The sequence below is a fragment of the Dreissena polymorpha genome, chromosome 11 (assembly GCF_020536995.1).
Source record: "Dreissena polymorpha isolate Duluth1 chromosome 11, UMN_Dpol_1.0, whole genome shotgun sequence".
In the NCBI taxonomy this organism is placed as follows: Eukaryota; Metazoa; Mollusca; class Bivalvia; order Myida; family Dreissenidae; genus Dreissena; species Dreissena polymorpha.
Genome location: NC_068365.1, coordinates 66,971,260 through 66,994,236, shown reverse-complemented (window position 1 = coordinate 66,994,236; position 22,977 = coordinate 66,971,260). Strand labels below are relative to the sequence as shown.

Genomic DNA, 22,977 nt, shown 5'->3' with positions numbered 1-22,977 from the left:
GGATGTTGACAGAGTGTGCACAGACTAAGCAGGGACGAAACATTCCGTGACACTGGATGTTGACAGAGTGTGCACAGACTAAGCAGGGACGAAACATTCCGTGACACTGGATGTTGACAGAGTGTGCACAGACTAAGCAGGGACGAAACATTCCGTGACACCGAATGTTGGCCCAGTGTGCACAGACTAAGCAGGGACGAAACATTCCGTGACACTGGATGTTGACAGAGTGTGCACAGACTAAGTAGTGACGAAACATTCCGTGACACTGGATGTTGAAAGAGTGTGTACACACTAAGCAGGGACGAAACATTCCGTGACACTGGATGTTTACAGAGTGTGCACAGACTAAGCAGGGACAAAACATTCCGTGACACTTGATGTTGGCAGAGTGTGCACAGACTAAGCAGGGATGAAACATTCCGTGACACTGGATGTTGGCAGAGTGTGCACAGACTAAGCAGGGACGAAACATTCCGTGACACTAGATGTTGGCAGAGTGTGCACAGACTAAGCAGGGACGAAACATTCCGTGACACTGGATGTTGGCAGAGTGTGCACAGACTAAGCAGGGACGAAACATTCAGTGACACTGGATGTTGACAGAGTGTGCACAGACTAAGCAGGGATGAAACATTCCGTGACACTGGATGTTGGCAGAGTGTGCACAGACTAAGCAGGGATGAAACATTCCGTGACACTTGATGTTGGCAGAGTGTGCACAGACTAAGCAGGGATGAAACATTAAGTGACACTTGATGTTGGCAGAGTGTGCACAGACTAAGCAGGGACGAAACATTCCGTGACACTGGATGTTGGCAGAGTGTGCACAGACTAAGCAGGGACGAAACATTTTGTGACACTGGATGTTGACAGAGTGTGCACAGACTAAGCAGGGACGAAACATTCCGTGACACAGGATGTTGACAGAGTGTGTACACACTAAGCAGTGACGAAACATTCCGTGACACTGGATGTTGGCAGAGTGTGCACAGACTAAGCAGGGACGAAACATTCCGTGACACTGGATGTTGACAGAGTGTGCACAGACTATGCAGGGACGAAACATTCCGTGACACTGGATGTTGACAGAGTGTGCACAGACTAAGCAGAGACGAAACATTCCGTGACACTGGATGTTGACAGAGTGTGTACAGACTAAGCAGGGACGAAACATTCCGTGACACTTGATGTTGACAGAGTGTGCACATACTAAGCAGGGACGAAACATTCCGTGACACTTGATGTTGACAGAGTGTGTACACACTAAGCAGGGACGAAACATTCCGTGACACTGGATGTTGACAGAGTGTGCACAGACTAAGCAGGGACGAAACATTCCGTGACACTTGATGTTGACAGAGTGTGTACACACTAAGCAGGGACGAAACATTCCGTGACACTAGGTGTTGACAGAGTGTGCACAGACTAAGCAGGGACGAAACATTCCGTGACACCGAATGTTGGCCCAGTGTGCACAGACTAAGCAGGGATGAAACATTCCGTGACACTGGATGTTGGCAAGGAAAAGACTGATGTTTCGTGAATTAACTCCTTTATGAAAGCTGTCTGCTTATTCACAACTTAAAAGATCTACGCGTGTTTAATATACAAAACACGCGGGTGATGCAAATGTTGAATCAATAGGGATTAAGTCGGGATGTGACGCACAGATGGCGATAATCCCATGTTATGGACAGCTGCATTTCGCTAAGAGGTTTTTGGTGGCCGTAACGACCGTGCGAAAGGCTTATATTAATGTACTTACACGCTTGGCAAACGGGGGCCAGGTTCATTTTTTTTTAATTCTTCTTCTACTGTTGGTGTATGATCACTATTCGTCATGAACTATTTGTGTTGTATCGTCATCGTGTTGCTGGTGATTTTGAACTGTAAAATAATTACTTCTTTAGTTAGTTCATTGAAACCTATTAATTTTCGTTCGATTTCATCGAAAGCCAAAGGCTTTTTGCATGCTTTCGTGTCCGTTTCCTCGGTAGAGTCAGTAATATATGTATTTGGTGAGATATAAAGAACAAGTACTTGTGTACTTGGGGGGTGGAGGGATCTTAAGAACGGTTATAATTTGGGGATCGTACATGTGACCTCCATGTCACTATGATACAGTAGATGCAAATACATATACATACAGTTATATGTACACTGATATTAAAAGTAAAATAACCTCCATACTAATTAAATTCGAAACAATTGTTTGCATATGTGAAATAGTATTTTTTCTCGAACTAGATTTGGTATTTTTAGACTAGTGTACACACATTTGTTTGGCGTATTATATTTGGATTCCCTCTTCTAAATTACTTAATCATAAATGTAAACAATACTTGAGCTTAATATATATATAATTTGACATTTCCAATAATCCCCATTTACATCCGAAATAAAGCATCTAATTAAATCCAGTCGTCGAGAATGCAAATTGTTATAATAATATGACGCAAGTGGTATTTGTTATTAACGTATATATTGAAAATGTTACACTCGAAGACAACTTAGCGATATCAAAGATGTAAACCAATTGAGTAGCAACCTATTAACATGACAATTCCGTTTGGGTAAATGTATGAAAACCAAGTTATATCAGTATTCATGAAATATTTGTGTATATATTAATATATCGTCTGTTGCAGATATTAATACAATTAAATACCCGTATTGTTACACACGTAACACGTTTTGTTATTGACTAATACCGTCACTATTGTTTTGTTGTAAAAACAAATCAACAGACACTAAAATATCAAGGTAAAGTTATAAATCAATAAAAAATATTGCACATATCTATATAATTACCTCCTGCAGATTCACATGCCTTGTAAATACTCTGATGTAAACGGATATAATAATGTATGCAACGTATAATGAATCCAGTAAATTGATGTAAACCGTTTAAAGCGAATACGTTGACAAACAGACGTTTGCGGATGCCATCTATCAAAATAATTTTACAAAGTCTGAATGGGGGTAGACAAAGTACATTATAACAGTTACTGCAAAAATCCCAGTTCCTTATTTGCTGTCACCATATTAAAGTTTGCTTATAAATATCGCAACTGTAAATGACCGCCGTTTTTAATATGAAAATTAACGAACAGACATGTCTTAACTTAATTCAAATAAGTATTAAGCGACTCAGATAGCATAGCATGAACTGTTGAACGGACGTTCTGAGCAAGCACATATACATTTGTGCCACGCGCCAGGAAAAGCGGGGCTAAAAGAATAAGAGTAAATTGTTGTTCAAGATTACACTGTGTAGTCCGCTTTTTTCGTTTAAAGACAGATTTTCTGAGCGAAAATTCCTACCTACGCGCAAAGTGTCGCCCTTGTTGTGCCGGTGCGGAATGCACAGGGAAACATATGACGCCACTTTACGCACATGCACTAAACCCCGTTTTTCATGAGAGTGGCTCATACATGATTTATTTACTAGTGTCCTTATAAAATGTAATAAATGCATTTTATACCGTTTACCAGTTTCTTGAAACAATCGGGAAGCCTTATGTGTCGCTACATGGTTTTTATTTGTTATATTGCACTCATGAATATTTAAACTGTGCAGAACGTTGAGAAAAAAGTCACCTAAAATGGTTTCGTTTTTTTACCCTTAAAGGTAATATTACGGATATTTAATGGACTTTTGACTTTATGGACTCTTAAACACTAAACAATAAAGAAATTACGGTTGCACTGATTTCCATTCAATTAGAAAAACATAACAAACCTATACGTAGTTCAGATCTTGAAATATTTTTCTTACGATTGCATCGGTAACTGCTGAGGGAAGATTTTTATTTTATTTAACAAATAGGTTTAATGTTATGATATTTGTATTTTCAAACGCACCGGCATTTTCGTAGATCAAATGCGAACTTTTCCAATGCATTATACAATGTTGAAAACGTATAACAAACCAATAGCTCAACATTAACACATAACATTCGCTAATTTTCATGGTCATTGCGTAACATGAGAGATGTTGGAGAGATGTTGTAATTCAGAAAATCGACACATTAATTACAATACGAGGCCAACCTTTGGCATGTTGCTATGTTATATTTATTGTTTTTGAAGCATAATTATAGAAACATGGTATTTCTTTTTAAACCACTTTATTATTATCGCTAAAACACTAATTGGTCGTCTTGATATCCCGTGTAAATTTAATTGTTCACACGGTACTCAGTGATGCTCTAATGAGCAGTTGTCTTTTTTAATTTTTTAAAGAAAATAAAGCACACAAACCATCATTTAAATGCTCGAAGAATTCAGTAGGTTTGTTTGTAGAGGTTTTAAGTCGTTTATTTTATTATTTGCAAAAGTATTGACATTATAATCTTTAAAATTGTAACTTTTCTAAGTAGCCCAAAGGGAAGCAGGGGGGGATACGTATATTAACCGTAAACAACTTACATATTTAGCTATGGACATTCCAATACATGTTCAATAAAATTAATCACTCGAAAGGGTTAAGTTATTAATTAACCCTACAAAATTTGCCAGTTAAATTGCTTTATTAAATCCTCACCATTTTGAAACTCGATTCAGAAAATATTACAAAAAGATGTTCATCTAAATCTTTAACTTCAACTGCGCATGCTAATATATTTTCCATTTCCGTTTCAGATTCAGGTGCAGTCGTGGATAGCAACGCGCAGGTAGCAAAATCGATACTGCTGTCAGTGCAAGGGTAAGTTTTATTGAACTACATTAAAACTACGTCGTGCTCCGAAGCTTCCCGAAGCAAATCTCGCGTTCGTTCGTAATTGTTCTGGTATCGTAGCCGGAAAATCACATGCAAATATTGTGACACAAAAAAATAAAAACGAGCATTTTGTATCGCGTTAAATCTATGTTACCACACCAAATCTAGCTTTGAAATTGCGGCTATTGATGTAAGGAGCATTGATTTTGTATGGGTTAACTTAAGTTTTCGAAATATTGTACTATATTTTAACTGCAGATCACTTACAGACACCCCACGTGGGGTATGTATGGTTTTATAAACATGGACATTGTTCAACGCAATACTATTCTAAATGTCGTAATTTAAGGTGGGTTCTTACATCAGGATAACATTAAACTGGTTTTTAAAAATGCAAGGCTTATATGAATATTCAAGAGCGCAACCACGAATTTTGGCAAATTGCGGGCTCGCTGCGTACCACTCAGCACACTCACTCGTTTCAAGCTCTGAGCGACATCTAAATCCACAAGCAAAGTATCTATTATATACAGCTAGTGTATGCTGCTTTGGTGCTGTCAGTCTGTCCAGTGTCCGCAGATTTAAGATCACATTGGTAACTTCTCAGATTGATGCATATCCTACGAGAACACAGTGGAGATATGGATCACGATATCTGATATGCGGAGAATGTGTTTATGTCTTAGTCAATTTATAAGAGCCAATGCTCAGATCCGATCATATAACGAATATTTTGGTCGTTTGTTCGCTCAGCAGAAAAGGTTGAAAGTTAAAGCAGATTAGTTTTGTTTAAACAGAAATAGACGCACTGGAAATTAAACAAATGAAAAAATGAGAATAAATGCATTTCGATGTTATTGTCTTCTCGGTTTATCATGGAAAGGAATACATAGTGCTGATTGGCGATACGTTCGTCAATCATGCATTGTCTGTTCTGAGGTTATAAACCATTGATTAGGGATGGGTTTTATCACTTTTTGAGCGCACATTTCTACGCATATCAAGTGTAAATGAGTGAATAAACATATGGACATTGTTAAACTTGGTATTGTATTGTGTTCAAGTACTATATTTAAGATTTAATTTGCAAAGCACGAGAAAAAGGTAAGCATAAGCATTTCGTGCTCGGGTAATATACACAAAAGCATCAATTTAAAATTTACAAATGTATTCATAGCAAACAAGCTCTATTCATATATTTTTAGTATTCAATGCAGTAACACATTTATGTATTAAATCATTATATTCTCCATCCAATTCCTGCGCAATTGAGGAAGATTGCATGTAGCGTACATCTTGATTTTTTATTCATTTGTAAAACGATTTAATTACAATTTGAACAGTAAAATGGCTTATTGACCTTGCTGAACACACGTATATATTCCACGTGGAGGTACATATATGAATTATATGTATAGTCGTAGTGGTTGATTATAACTTCTGATTCTAAAGTGCGTCCAAAAGATTCATAACAAAAAATATAAGAGCACGTGCATATACCAATTTACACATCATCATGCGTATTTTACAGAAATAAGAGAGTATTCAACACACCAATTCAGAGTGTACAATGTAGCGATGTTAATATTTTGAAACATACAAATACAGTGCCTCTTCTTACAGTTTATAATACATGTACATATCATTAAATTACATAATCGAGACTAACTAACTGGTCACAAATATCTTATATTTAACATAGGTTTATAGTTATTTGTTTAATGTCGTTACATTGTTATATTGTTCTTTTAACCACTTATGAGACGCATAATACGCAGGACGTGCCAGTTAGCGGCGTTGTTTGTACGACGACATCTCAACGACCACACGTAGTAATTTAACGCTTCTGCGTAGTCTCCTTCCATTTCGTAACAATGCCCGAGCAAGTTCAGTGCTGTCTCTTGGTGATACAGGTTGAGTTGATTTCTAAAATCTATATAAGCCTCGAGGACTCCCATAGCATGAAGCTGTTTGTCACGTTCACCGAGTCCCCCATACGTGATGTACTGCATATAGTATAGAAACGGACGGGCATCCACCTCAGCACTGTGCATCCATAGTTTACTATTGAAAGGTCTCTGTGCCACTTCCTCTTCAGTGATATTGCGATTCATTTCAAACAATAATATTAAAGGAGCGCAATACGATTCTTGCCTTGAAAATCTTACACATAATGCGAATGGCGGATCAATGAATCCCTCTTCTTTGTTTCCTGATAACATATCAGCAAACACCTGTAGACGACTGTCCCCTTCTATATGTATAAATCCACACACAGCCTTGACCTTGCTGTGATACCTCCTCTCTACATCCTCCAGCACTCGAACTGCCGCTTGATGATGACCACTACAGTATAACATTGAAGCAAACTTTAAGCGACTAGAAGCTACATCAGAATTAAAGGAATATTGGGCACGCCTTATTTTTTCTCCGTCAAGAACGTTTCGCAGTCGCAAATAGTAAGATGTTTGCACTGATATTTGAAAAGTGTAAACTTGTTTTATACATTCTAAAGCTGCAGTTTTCGATATGCCATTTGTTGAATTTTCAAAAAATGTGCGTATTAAATATTTTAAATGTTGCATGAAGGTGTTATGAGAACTGCTCTCTTCATGTATAAAGACTGTGAACCGACGACTCAATCTTTCCAAGTACTCAAACTTCAGCAGTAATCGAATGCTGTTACTTAAGCATACACCTCTTAGTTCTCCAGCCTGTACAATGGGCCGCATACTCCAGGATTTTAACCGACAACCTATATTATCTATACCAATACAAAACACATCTTGTAAGTTATTCCTTATCAACGAGTCTATATACACTAAAAGGCGTTTCTGCAGCAACTTTGAGAGTTTCCCATCGAACAAGTTCACACCTTCTATGATATAATGCGGAAGCCTTCCCAATCGCAGGAATCGCCTCAATACGTGTAAACAGAGCAAAAGTACAAACATAAGGTTGTGTTCACACCACAGAGAAGGATGTGTTCTTTCTATGGTGAAAAACATTAAAGTTTTACAATGAAAGCTTGTAATAGCATCCCCCACAATGTTAGCAAATAATGATTTTTTGATAAGTTTTAAAACAATGTAACATTTTATTTGAGTCATATTGAAGCTAAATATCAACATTCGTTCTATCAGGTTTGGGGACAGTCGCCATTCTTCACGCTTGTAATCGCTGTCTGGATGTCCTGCTGGTACCAGGAAACACGGGGCTATTTGTGCAGCCTCGAGAAGCTGAACAGGTGGCCAGTGTTTTCCTCTACATCTGTCTATCCAGTGCTGTATTTCAGGAAGAGGTTTGCGTATATGAAATGCATTTACAATATCCCAGTTACGCATCCAGCTCACAGAAGGCCCATTTTTAGTTGCCTTTCCTCTAGCCCTATCCTCATACTCGATGTTATTTTTCCATCTTTCAGCGCTTAACAGTATTTGCCCAGAATCTTTCCTTACCAAGCTGTCATTGATCAGACTTGTCACTGGTTCCGGTGTGTAGAATTCGATGACTTGTAGCAAGTACTGTTGAGGTGGAGTGGTGTCGTCGTGGAGCATCAGAAGGTTCAGAAGCCCAGCCTTCCAGTCTTCCCAGACTGTCATGATATTGAATATGTTACTACTATGTAGAAAATCAATATCAGACTGGAGACCGGGAGTTGTGGTCCCTTCCGTCTGGCTCCCGAAATGAAAACCCTCATGGCTCCCGAAATTAAAACACTCAAGGTTCTGTCCTTGTAGTTGATATACTATTTTCTCAATGTGTTCCCTCCGCAAGTAAGTTCTCCTCCGCTCCAATACAGTTTCCTTTCCAGCTCCACTGTCGTCAAGTGCGTCAAACATCAGAATAGACATTTCTTTGAAATGCTCTGGAATCTAAATATGCATATATGATATTACTTTCAATAAGTTTTGATAATTTGTACGTATACATTGAGCATAGTTTTGCAATATTTTTGATACACATTGCGTATAATATTTGTTTAATTTTATATAAATTACTCACATGTTTCTGTTGATAACTCTTTACTAGTACATCTTATTTTATCGTTTGTATCAAACATGCAGCAGATGCAATATATCAAAACCAAATGTATTGATAGTACTTAATATAAAATAGTTTTAAGTATGTAAGTATATTAAATCGACAAACATTTATACGAGAACTGATAAATCCACACGCGCGCTGATAGATATAAATCAGATATGATTCAAAATAAATAGGTTGAAGTCTTATTTAAAATTGTGATTTGCTCCGTTTGATGAAATAATATATATTTCCAAGTGAAGGATGTATGTCTTTTGATTTTTTTCAACCGAACATGTGTCATTATGTAAATGTGGATGCCCAGGTTGCCTGATTGTGAGTTGGAGACCGACCCGTCGGTTCGCACGCCTGCCAGTCGTTGTTTCAGTTAGCCAGTCAGAAAGTACATCAGTCACTCCTTGTTTCTAGGCTGTCTATCTATATATTTGTCTGTCTGTCTGTTCCGCTCTGCCTGTCCAAAGAAAGACTGACTTACTTCTTCAACGATGCCTGTCTGTATTCTTAACTTCAGATTAGCCTGTGCAGTCATCATAGGCTGATCAAGGACGACACTTTCCGCCGAAAGTGGATTTTTTTCTTAAGAGTATTCTTTTAAAAGAGAAGACACTAAAAAGCGGAAAGTGTCGTCCCTGATTACCCTGTGCGGACTTCACAGGTCTGTGCGGAATACACAGGCCGGTACGGACTGGCTATTGTGGGACGATATTTTAGGCACATGCCTTAAGCCCCGTTTTCACAGAGCAAGCCTCATGTATATATGTGGCTTTCTTGTCTGTCTATTTTTACATTTCTGTGTGGTCAACAATTTGTGTGTCGCTCAGTCAGTTTGCCCGTATCTCTGAGAACGTGTTCTGTATTCCTTATGTTCAGTATAAACTATCAATACAAACAACTAGTTTACAAACAAATGCTATTGATATACCTGCATGATTGATTGAAGGTTTTGATAACGCTTTTTGTTTGACGCTCTTCTGACACCAATATCGCTTTCCTAATAAAAAACATGTACCATGATAAGCAAAAATTATATACTAGAAACTCTATTTATACGATTAGAAATTTGGATGAAAATATAATTACAAGTTAATATCAATTTATATAAAAGTACACACCAGTTAATTACATGGTCTACTTGATCAAAGTGACTTGCCTGTAATTGGCTTTTATGGATAATCATATCCAATATATATTTAAATCAGATTGTTGAAAATCACAATGCATTAATTACTTATGTTTTAGAATAAATACATACTTATTTAGTATGCAAGTGTTTCGCTTGTGTATTGGTTAAAGGGAAATATTTAGAGGATAATACACGGCTGAGCCGGGGCGGACAGTGATAATCGGCCAGCAGGGAGCATAACGGCCCGTATTAACGTCTATAATATATAACTAACTTTGTTTTGTTTATCTTTGTTTTGTTTTTTCTCTTAAATGTATAACAGAACCAGCTTTTTGTACTTTTATGTTCATTCAATTGATAACGCAATTTATGACGTATTTCTGCGACGTAATTTCTGTGACGAAACAGTTTTAGCTATTCGGACATGGAAGGTTTATATAGAATACGTCGGAGCATCAAACGAAAACAAAAACGTATTTCGGATTGTGCATTTGTCGTTCACAATTGGAAGCTTCGATAAAATTCTTGTAATCGCTCCGACAAGTATTTCAATTTTATAAATCGTATTTTTGGTGACAGTGGGTAACATTCGCTACAATCGCTTAAAGGGGCCTTTTCACAGATTTTGACATGTTTTGAAGTTATTCATTAAATACTTTATATTGATAAATGTAAACATTGGATCGTAAAAGCTCCAGTAAAAACTCAAGAATAAAATTCTTAAAAGGAAAAAAAAAAAACATTGCCTGGAGCAGGTTTCGAACCAGTGACCCCTGGAGTTCTGCCGAGGTCCTTAAGTAAAAACACTTTAGCCCTCTCGGCTATTCATCTGAGCATACATAGTCGTGTATTGTAAACCTTATATACGCAATCTTCTTTTTTTCACAAAATTTAACAACAACAACAGAACTCTCCAAATTATTCAATCGTTTCACGTTGCAACGCTTTATAATTTTAAGGTTTTAAAATCGTCAAAAGATGCATATAATGGCTATGTTAGACAATGGTAATGTTTCTCGTTTGAAGTCATTTCTATGACGAAACGCAACCGTTTAAGCTACTATAAGTATTGTGTAAGTTATAATGTTACAAAAACATGCTAACATAACATATAGGATTCTTTGAAAGCACAAACCTTGGTCTGCATCCTTGATTATCTTGGCGCTGCTTCCGTATCCACTGAAAGTGTCCACCTCTTGCTAAACGCAACCTGTACTTCTTCAAACTCGCGTAACCTGAACGTATCAAGAATTAATCAATATTAACATGCGATCTGCGCTACTATTACGATGCTTCAAACGTTTAAATATTAGGTACATACCCCAATCAAATAAGAAACAATTTAACTCAGAGTAATATATTTATTTAACTTCAAAGCTCGCAATAAATCGCATCACGGAACATATCTCATTTTGCGCGTGCATAAGGCTGCACATCACACTTTGTAGCCACCAATGCGAGTTGGCCCGGTCAAATTTGTAAATAAAGAGAACATTGCTTAAGTTAGCACTTTTTGAGTGTCTAAATAATAATGAATGTCAGGCTTGAGTTGTGGTGATTTTTTCTTGGTATTGTAACTAAAGCTGCATACAGGAAGTAGAATTAATGCAATTCGAAAACAGGTGTAATGCTGGCTCCGGACAGTATTTCTGTTGAAATTTGGCGTATGGACATTGAACTATTACAAAAAATCTAACCCTTTGACCCCCAATTTTCTCCATAGCTGTTTAGTACTTGGTAAGTTACCTATGTAAAAAACATTGTTTTCAGGCACCTTGCGTCTGACGGAAAGTGGAAGTTTATATGTGAAATGGGCTTAAAAAGGCTCGGAAACACACATTATTTTGATGATTTTGTTTGAATTAATCAATACTAAATCATTTTTCCTCAACTCATTTGATTTAATGTTCTTGATTTTTCAGAAGGCACACCCTCAACCATTCTGGAAATGTGCTAGGTTTATTTTCTGATTGCGAGGTGACCAGTTTTCAGACATTGCTTCACTCCTGCTTGTGAACGAGATTGGCCGAGACTTAAACACTGTATATTGCCACCTTAGGGAAACATATTTTATTCCGTATTCTGCTTTCAAGGGGCTATGCCATTTAAAGGTGTACCCAAGGGACAAATTCTTTGGGAAAAAACCCTGTTTTTTTTGTGAAAGTACGATTGTATATGAACTGATACAACTCGCTATATATAACACACAGTTTTTTTTCCATTCTGAAGTAGAAATCATATAATAATATGCGGCTTGTTTGTTTGACCCTTTTTGTGTTAACATGTTTACATCGTGCTGGTATTCAATATCTCCATAAGTTTGACATGGTCAATAACCAAGCATGATAGCGCAGTTTGTTAAAGTGGTGTCAACTGTCATATTTTGATTTTTGTATTGTCTGATTGATTACCAACTTGTTTCTGACAAATGATCATTGTTTAACTTTATAAGTTATGTTTTATTAAAGTGCATTTATATAAAAGTGTATAATTTGGAAACCCAGTTTTCCCTGCCATAGTCCCTTTAACTAACACTTATGCGTTGATTTGTTCGGAAACAATACATATTTACTGTATTTTATTCCGTTCGCTTAAAGATATTTAAGATACTGCATTATTGAACGTCAGCTGATAAATACGCGCCGATTTTAACAAACGTTAAACAGCATTCTGTCTCGGATAAGTGGCAACACTGTTGAAGAGAGAGCGGTGTTCGTGATCAATATCTTAGCCATCATATTGTGTTAGTACTGTTGCTGAACCCGTCGTGGTTAGTTCATTGTTTACAATATCTACCATGTACATTGAATTTGCGATTAAATAAAGAACATTCCTGACTTACCGACACACACATGAATGGTCATAATTATGGAAGCTTTTGCATTGTATATGATATAAGATATGTGTTATTTAATATTGAGTTATTTTAGAGAAACGAAGTTGAACACTACATTATTATTGTAATATTCGGGCCTTTATTATAAAATGTAAAATTATAAAAAGAGGGCCAAATGTCTCAGGACGCTCACCTGCAACCTGAATGAACTGAACTGTTTTAATAAACTTTTGCATGCTAAAACTCGTGCAAGATATAATTACAAAAAATATTCTGAACCTGTTTCATGATTATTAAACAAACAATATACCGTCTAAATAGTTCCCAAAATGTTTACGGTAACGGATGGTAACATCGTGTTTCATAAAGCTTGATCGATAATAATGGTCTTTTAAACGTTCACAAGCTTTGTCTTTAATTTGACCTACTGACTTTTTGTTTTACAGCAATTGATTAAGTATAGAATTCGGCTGATATATCATTGCACAAAATGTTCTTAATAAATGTTTTAATATAGGAAAATGAAAGTGTCTTCTGAAGAGTTCACACGTTTTTGCATTATTTGACACATCGACGTAGATGTTGATCCCAGTAATCCATATTCGAATTCGCCGGAGACATGAAAAGTATGTTCTGAACAAGTTTTGTGTAAAACAAAATGTGGCATATGGAGTGTTAACACGCTTTTGTTAATTTTACCTATCCACGTAGTGTTCACTCCATTAAACCCAATGTCGAATTTGGTCGAGATATTTATTTGGGCAATTCATGTGACCTCTAAAGTGTTCACATTATTTCACTAAAGCAATTTAAGAAAAACTGAATAACCTAATGGGCCTGAACACATTTTGAAATCGGCCATGATATCATTGTGACTATTGCTCTGGAAAATTATCGTGCCACATTTGGTCATAAATGTATTATCTAGAGCGTTCAAAAGGCTTCACTATACAACAAAAATGGCCCCGCCCCATTTTCAATATACCAGAACAATTTTCGAACTCGGCCGATATATATTCGGGCTAATGTGCTGAGCAAGTTGCATGATCATTGCTCAAACACGTTGACATGCAGAGTGTTCACAAGGTGTTTCTTTACGTTAACCATATGACACGTTTGTGTTAGTACGTAATTAATTTTCAACTCGTTCGAGTTATAATTAGGAAAAAGTTTTTATCGATTTGCATGAAGATTGGGAAATAAACGTTGCCTATGTTGTGCTCAGGGAAGCAAAAAACAAGTAAGACTTGTTGATTGGTATTGTTAGCTATCATTCATGCTCACTGACTGGTTGTCAAAAACATTGGTTCGAGTAACTCGTGTGCATACATGCAAAATGTGTTTTAGTAAGTGAAACGATAAGAAGTTCCGAAAAAAACAACAACATCAGAACATCTTATTTACAATTTATAAAATAAAAAGACAATACATCATACAATATGATGAATGCTTATTTATGCTACACTATTAGGGATTTGAAGTTATGCCGTTGTAGATGTAGTCTTTATGTAATGTTAATTGTTTAATTTTTTTTGTAAGCTGTTATAATTCTATCAACATTTATTGAATGTTTTCTCACCGTCTGAACTTATTTCACATTAAGTCGGCTGTAATAAATTTCTAACCATTCTACTTTTTTAAAAGGTTTTTCATTCTTCTTATAGTTCAGTAACTTATAGATGTGTGTCTTATTTCATGATGAGGGCATAGAGGGAAATACATTCAAGATGATTTTCAACATAATTTATTGAAAACAAGGTAAATCTTAATTATGTGACTAAAAAGTAAGATTAGTTACCGGTTGTATCGGTCGTATAGCATTTATAAAAACTGGATACGTTGACATGTATGTAATGTTATGCATTATATCGACGTTGTTGTTTTCATTTAATATAAAGTGTGGTGCGTAAGCTTACACACTACCGCAACGTTGCTAGTTTTCACTTCTTACAGCAAGTAAAGTAGTGTTGGCATGATTAATAAAATGTTTTAATGCGGAAGGTCATGCTTCATGATTGCGAATAAAATCAACACATCGCCGGCGATCCTTTGTTTATGTTTTTAATTTTTTGCATAGTACTTGTATGCAGGAAATGTAGAAAAATTATAAGAAATACCAACAATCAGAATACAAATCAATAAAACTGCCACAACACACCTTATGTAATGGTGTTTCATTAAATATATGAATTCAGTTTGTATTATTTTGAAAAGTATCCGTGTACACGTATCTGAACGTTAACATGTTCGAATGCAACCAAATAAATAATATTTACAACGCTTACATGAACACGGTCGAATACAAGAAAATATAAGTTCAAATATCACAAACCCTGATTCAGCAAAAGATAAAGCAGGGATTATTCAACAATTTTAATGCATTTTATACTGCACATAGTAAATAACTTTACTTACTTGTTCGTTCGAATATGTATATCGTTACAATCCGTTAAAGCCCAGAGTGAAATCGAAAGTACGTTTACATTAATTTCCTGTGACGTATATTACAAGTGTTAGGCCATTGTTAGGCCACACCAGCTCGTACTTAAAGTATATATATGTAATTGCTTGCCTGTTGGTTCGAATGTGTGTATCGTGACAATCCGTTGCAGTGTCGAGTGAAACCGGAAGTACGTTTCCTGTGACGTATATAACAAGTATTAGGCCATAGTGTTCACATCATCATCATCATCATCATCATCATCATCATCATCATCATCATCATCATCATCATCATCACCATCATCATCAACAACATCATCATCATCATCATCATCATCATCATCATCATCATCATCATCATCATCATCATCATCATCATCATCATCATCATCATCATCATCATCATCATCATCATCATCATCTTCATCATCATCATCATCACCATCATCACCATCATCACCATCATCATCATCATCAATCATCATCATTATCATCATCATCATCATCACCATCATCATCATCATCACCATCATCATCATCATCAATCATCATCATTATCATCATCATCATCATCATCACCATCATCATCATCATCAACAACAACAACTACATCATCATCATAACCATCATCATCATCATCAGCAGCAGCAAACGCAGCATCAGAATCAGCATCATAATCATCAGGTTTCACATACAAATACAGTGCAGTGCCTTCCCTGATAAGCCTGTGCAGTCCTATATTAGTTGACACTTAAGACACATGCATTAAGCCCCGTTTTCCCATAGTGCGACTTATATACATATACTTCAGCGCTTCTCTCCCAGAGCAGTTTTGCTATACGTTATCGTTGCCTCAGTTAAGATGACAGAATGAGATCCCTATACAGTAACAAAATTATTCAAAATGTAAACGTTTTATTCACGAAAACTACGAAATGAACGAAGTACAATGTACAGAAAAGATTAAAGCAAAATAACCTGGTTAAGTAGTCCATATGCACTGTGAACAGGTACAAATCGCGTAAAAATACAACTTAATTAAACAGTATACTCGGAAATTAATCGTGTACAATAGTATTTAAATACTTCAAAATTAGTGTAGTGTTTTTAATTGTTCAATGCATTTTTTCGTAAAGATGTGAATGTGCCGACGTGGTTAGATTTATCTCTTCGACGTTGTGAAGTATTTTTGAAATATGTACTAAACAGACAACTTAGAAAGTTTTCATATTGCATGTTTGTCTGAATAACAAGTTCACATGAGTGTCACATTCAGAATAGTTCATCTTCACGTGAGCATGTAAGCATCTGAACAATGAGGCACATATAAAGCGTCATAGCTAGTGCTTCCGGCAAAATCAGTCTTGTAAGTGCGCACGTAAGTACTTGATCTTTAAGACTTACAGGTGCGCACGTGAAGACTTTTGCGTGCTCACGTATATGCCACCACGTGCACGCATGAGTCCCAAAAATATTCCGACATATCAAATCCATTTAATCGTATGATATCGATGAATGTAATTTTTATGTAAGCTTATAACAAATCGTAATACAAAAATAAACATTGATTCTTAAAAAGCAAACTTGGTGAAATAAAGTAACAATTAAACAAAACCCACAAACCGGAAATAAGGGCCGCCCATTCGCTGCCGGAAATTGTTCGGACTCTGATCAACTTCCGGTGGGAAATAGCTCGCCTGGAGGTCGCAAAGTAGTGCACCGTCTCAAAGTCGCACGCTGTGGTCTTGATATCTGTCAATGAAGGTTATATCGTCGAACTTTGTCATCTTAACTCAGATACTACAAACCTGTCGTTATTTCGATCTCGATGCAAGCGATAAAGATATTTCGTAAAACAATTATTCTAAGCACACGTGTTTACTCTATACTAGTTAAGATTATCTAAGTAGTAAAATCTCTTTTTAATATCAATGTTGTGTAAAAACGTGTGTGTTGTCACTGAATCACAATGGGCGGTCTGTGTTGTCACAGCATTTGGCAGGACGGTTTGTTGTTTCACATCATTTGACAAAACCGTTTGAAGTGTCGTGACATTTGACTGAACTGTTTGTGGTGTCACGAGATTTGACTGGACGGTGTGTGGTATCACGACATTTGAATGGATGGTTTGTGGTTTCGCGAAGTTTGACTGAACGTTTGTAATGTCACAACATTTGACTTGCCGGTTTGTAGTGTCACGACATTTGACTGAATGGTTTGTTGTGTCACGAGATTTGACTGGACGGTTTGTAGTGTTGCGAAGTTTGCTTGAACAATGTTTAGTGTCGCGAAGTTTGACTGAACGAGTTGTAGTGTCATACCATTTGACTAGCCGGTTTGTAGTGCCACGACCTTTGTCTGAACGGTTTGAAGTGTCACGACATTTTTTAAACCGTTTGTGGTATCAAGACATTTAACTTAACGGTTTGTAGTGTCACGAGATTTGACTTTTTGTGTTGTCATGACATTTGACTGAACGGTTTGTGGTGTCATATAATTTGACTGGGCTGTTTTTTTTTGGTGTTACAACATATGACTTGTCGTCTTTGGTGTCACAGCTTTTGACCTGTGGATTTTGAGGTCACCACATTTCTCTTGCACAGCATTTGAATGTTTTATGCTGCAACGTTTCTGTGCAAACTTGGCTTTATGATTGTGCGTAGTGGCATTCCAGACAAGCATGTGCAGTCCGCAAAGGCTTATCAGGGACGATAGTGATCGCTTTTATGGAATTTTCAGTTTTAAGGAAGTCTCTTAACGAAAATACAGTGTACATTGTACTGCACATACTAAGCCGGAAAAAACATTATGCGCATGTATGCATACCTATTTATTAGAACGAGGTTTATCAAAAGTTTGGCCTGCGTTATTACATTTATATTATTATATTATTATTAGCTATTTATTTTTAACCATTTTATATAATTTCTGTTTTATTTAAGGCTGTCAAGTTGTATATAAACACATTTAGCTTTAGAATTAAACGTACATTAATAAAACAAGTATGCGCCACTTTGTCACCGTTAATACAAGTATTGAATGTGGTTATATACTCATCTAAAATATTGATATATTTTCGCAATACATTTGTGATCTACATATCAAAATATTGACGAAAGATCAGTATAAAAATCTAAATATACAATTTGTTTTACCTCGGCAGGGTACCCGCAGTTCCTGCGCTCAAAGGCGTATGCCGCCTGATCAGAAAAAAGTTTCAGTTGTGTTCCTCTTACTCAGGGATACAGACACCATGGGCGGTAAACTTAAAGCGGAAGCATTTGAGCCTCGTCCTGGGAAAACTGAGCTTAGAGCATATGCGTAAGGTGTCGTACCAGATAAACCTGTGCAGTCCACATATGCTAATCCGGTACGACAGTTTCCGTTTGTATGGAAGTTTTTGTTTAAAGGACGTCTCTCCTTTGCGAACACACTGTTTAAACGGAAAGCGTCGTCCCTGATTGGCATGTACAAACTGCACAGGCTAATCTGGGATGACACTTTACGCACTTGTATTAAGCCCAGCTTTATCAGAACGAGGCTCATATGATAAATTATGGTGTGATTCAAGCTAATAAGGGACAACACTTTTCGTTTTGATGGGATTTTTCGTTTAAAGTTCTCTTCTCGACTCAAAACCAGTTTAGGCGGAAAGTGTCGTACCTGGTTAATCTGTTCGGGCTTCACAGGCTAATCTGGAACGACAGTTTATGCACGTACATTAAGCCCGGTTTTCCCATAACTATCGTTCATATAGCTCGCAAACATAAACCAGACACTTGTGAACTTTATAAGGCAGGAAGTTCACAATTAATCCCTTGAATGAATAAATAAGCTTAAATCCCACTGTATGTTGTTGATACAAACAACGCTGACTTCTTGAAATCCTAATGAAATCACATACTTATCAAACATTATTACTTAAATGAAATAACCATTGTTGGATTTAATGTGCTTATGTTGTTTATTTCGTGAGGTTGGCAATCGTGATACATTGACTTTCTTGCTACATGTAGTTTACTTCGGCATTATTCTATTCGGTCCTATGTGAATGCTCGGCTTTGTTCGTGCACGTTCTTCATGAAATAAATGATAACATAGTCACAAGTTATGGTAATTCATATACCGGTTTATATTTTAATCTTTGATTCCAAAACAAAAACTAATGTATGTTTGCATACAGGTGTGTATCAGTTAATGTTGTCGAGTTAAAAAAAACACATATAATCGTTAATTGAAATGATAATGAGTTGAAGTCTTTCTGCTACCCGGAAGTCGTCTACCCGGACGGTTTATCACCACGCGATGCAAGTATTTCCACGACACTTCTGGTCACTTGATCTGTAAAATCCGCGCATGTGCTCTGCCAGATATTGAGCAAGAAATACGCCTCCTCAGACGACCATATCAGGCCATCGGTTGTCGCGTTTGTCAAGAAGACCTGAAAGTCAATACCATTAGCCGCCTGAACGACAAAAAGGGCGCAATTACGAAAAGTATGCATTTTGTTCGTTTGTTCGTTGTGTCATTTGTGTGGGTATATTTGTCTGTTTGGCTCGTTGTCGTGTCGGTGACCATTTAACCCGCCAACACGACTGAATGACCAAAATACCCGCCATAAACACACAAGGGACGCCTAAACGGCATGCATGACATTTGTCATATTCTGTGTCGTTGTGGTGCGTTGTCGTGTAAAACTCGCCAATACGCCAGAACGATATTAAAGAACTCAATATCCGTATGCACGGCACATATTTCATTTTTAAGTGCCGCTTGTTTCAGATTCGATAATATGTATGATATTAAAATATATAATCTGCAAAAAGTGTCATCAGCAATAAATAAAGATGCATTTGTTTAAAATCAAATTCAGTGCAGTTGTTCTTTTTCATTGCGCAGCATTCAATAATCAAACTTCGCGCGATTTATTATGACAAAACGACACATTATGATTTTACTATTATTGATGTTTTCACAATCTTGAAACACTTTGACGTGACTTATACATTTAATGTACTTTTTGATTTCCCGGCGAACATGAACACAATGAGACGATTCCCATGTTCACTGCATATTCTAACCTCAGTTCCACCGATGCGTTGTCGCCGCTACTTCCGGTCGAGGGATCGGCGAGCAGGAAGAAGTGTTAAAACAATTTAAATATATTTATTCAAGTATAGAGTTTATAATCTTATTGACGTCACATGTGATTTTGAGCTCAGTGTAGCTATCATGCTTCTGATTAAATATTTTACACATTTCATGCAAAATTTACCGAACCTAAACATAGTTTTGGACTTTTCCCTCTTGCACAAAATAATGTGCTGTACTGTGCGTCATAATGTATACAATATTTTTGTATTATTAACATGCATTTTACTGAAATATTTCTTGGAATATCCGGAACTTCTATCACAACATTAGACACCGCTTACGGTTTGTTGCAAAATAACGTACACTGAAACAATCCCAACGATACGAGTCGACCTGTTAACAGAGTATGGTTTGAAGTACGATACGAGTCGAATTGTAAACAAAGTCTCTTAACGTATAATATGCATTTGTATATATAACGTAATATTATTGATTAAGTATAAATATAGCAGAGTTTGAAGTACGATGCGCGTTGAATTCTAAACATAGTCTCTTAACTTATAATATGCATATATATATTTACTCAATAACTAATATTATATATATATATATATATATATATATATATATATATATATATATATATATATATATATATAATATTAGTTATTGAGTATAAATATTGTGAGCACTATTTATATTATTGACATAACACTTGTACCGACATTCTATGTCGATAACATACTGAATCAATTACTATAAAGCATCTAACATGACTTACTAATATGAATCAACAAAGACTAACTAATTGAGATTATAATTTTGAAGGCCCCATTTAAACCCTTTTTAAACTGTATACATACTGGATTATTTTCTGACCTACATACGGACACACTTGCTTAAAAGTTCAGACAAAGAAGATATAAACCCATATCCCAACTTATTATAATATATCTAAGAGACACGATGCGAATCAAACAATTCATAATAATAACACTATTGCGTTAAGAAAAACCAATCTGGTTGGCGTTCAATCATGGAAAGACCGGACTTAATGCATGTAGGCAAAGTGTAATCCGCATATGTTAATCAGGAAGAATATTTTCCGCCTGAACTAAATTTTCGCAATGAACAAACCACATCTTTAACCCCGAAAGCAAATCCCAGTGTTTCAAGAACGCGGCTTATTGAATAGTGATCACTGTGGTCCTTCCACACCCACGGGACTGCCCCACACCCTCCTGACTGAGGGGTCGGCGAAGTCATAGCAACAGTCGCTCGTGTTGACGAAACAGTTGACACTGGGTAGGCACTGTATGTTCACACAGTCGATCTCCGTATTGCCCGCTAAAATTAGTCGCATTCTGGGAAAACTGGGCTTAATACAAATGCGTAATGTGTTATCCATGATTAACCTGTGCAGTTCGCACAGACTTATCAGTGATGATACTTTCCGCTGTTTTTGAATTTATCGTTTACAAGAGTTCTCTTCTAAACGAAATTCCAGTGTAGGCGGAGAGTGTCGTCCCTGATTAGCCTGTACAGTTAAATCAGGGCCGAAACTCCAAGTACAAACATTAAGCCCAGTTTTACCACAACAAGGCTCACATGATTTAAACATTTGTTAAGAGTGTTGTATGAATTATATACCCTACATGTAGAAAGAATTACAACGATATGAAATATAGAATATAGTCGCACACCGCCGGCCGCGCTTGGTTCACTTACACTAGGCCTTCCAAACACGTGATGCCTCGAGATTAACCGCGGATTATACAATTTACTTCAAAAAATCAATAAAATTGATTGTCTCAATAAACTATAAACATCGAGTAGAGAGAACCATGCTTAATCTAAAACAACAATATAATAATATAACTAAAAATAATAATTATAACTAGTATTATTAAAATGCGCAATAAAATCGTCATTGCAAAGAAATAAATGATGAATTTGATTAAGTACAATTATACATCACAAATATATGTGCAAAATATATGTATAAGACCAGTGTTTGTTTTCGATGTGATACCGCGTTTTAAAATCCTTTGTTAGAGAGACAACATATACATTCATGAACGCTTTTGCAAATGATCATATAAATTTGGTTCCCTTTGACTCGATGCCATTCGCATTTCATGAGAACATTTTCTTTGTGCTGTATGCTTTTATTTTAAACTATATGAAAGACATCATTATTTTTTACACGGCCCGTTGTTTAAGCCTCTTATTTTCGGAATCGGCGTGCTAGATACAACAGACTCATTGAGCGTTTCATCTGAAAAAAAAACGTGCAATCTCTAGTCTAGGTTCTGAAATAAAATATTGTTTGCCCACAGGTTACGCTTAAACAAATATCTACATATGAGTACATGACCAATATCATCTAAGAGGATATGTTCTTGCTAGTTTAATGGTATGCGGTTAATGCTGCATTCTAACATTTTTGATCTGGCAAATTAGATAACATTTTAACGAAGTGACGTACATATTGACGTCACACAATTTGAGTCGGACAACGTTGATTATACGAATCACTGAAAAGATATATAGAGAATACATGGTTGGTGCCAAGATGGAGAAAGTTTATCCGGTGAGGCTTAGAAAAAGAAAATAGGGCGAGCTTTAGCGAGCCCTATTTTTCTTTTTCGGGCCGAACCGGATAAACTTTCTCCATCTCGGCACCAACCATGTATTCGATTTATCCTG

The 22,977-nt window shown here is 36.4% G+C and overlaps 1 protein-coding gene across 3 annotated transcripts in view; it reads right to left on the bottom strand.

Annotated features, from left to right (window-relative positions):
- LOC127850612 (uncharacterized) overlaps positions 1–22,977 on the bottom strand; it is a 1,644,088-nt gene that overhangs the window by 735,228 nt on the left and 885,883 nt on the right. The window contains exon 4 of one of the 3 annotated variants that reach the window (XM_052383755.1): positions 9,696–9,764. In XM_052383755.1, coding sequence (XP_052239715.1) covers positions 9,696–9,764 — 69 coding nt within the window. Of the gene's footprint in view, positions 1–5,923; positions 7,425–8,258; positions 8,558–9,695; positions 9,765–22,977 lie in introns of those variants that run through there. The other 2 variants (XM_052383771.1, XM_052383760.1) reach the window with 2 other exon arrangements.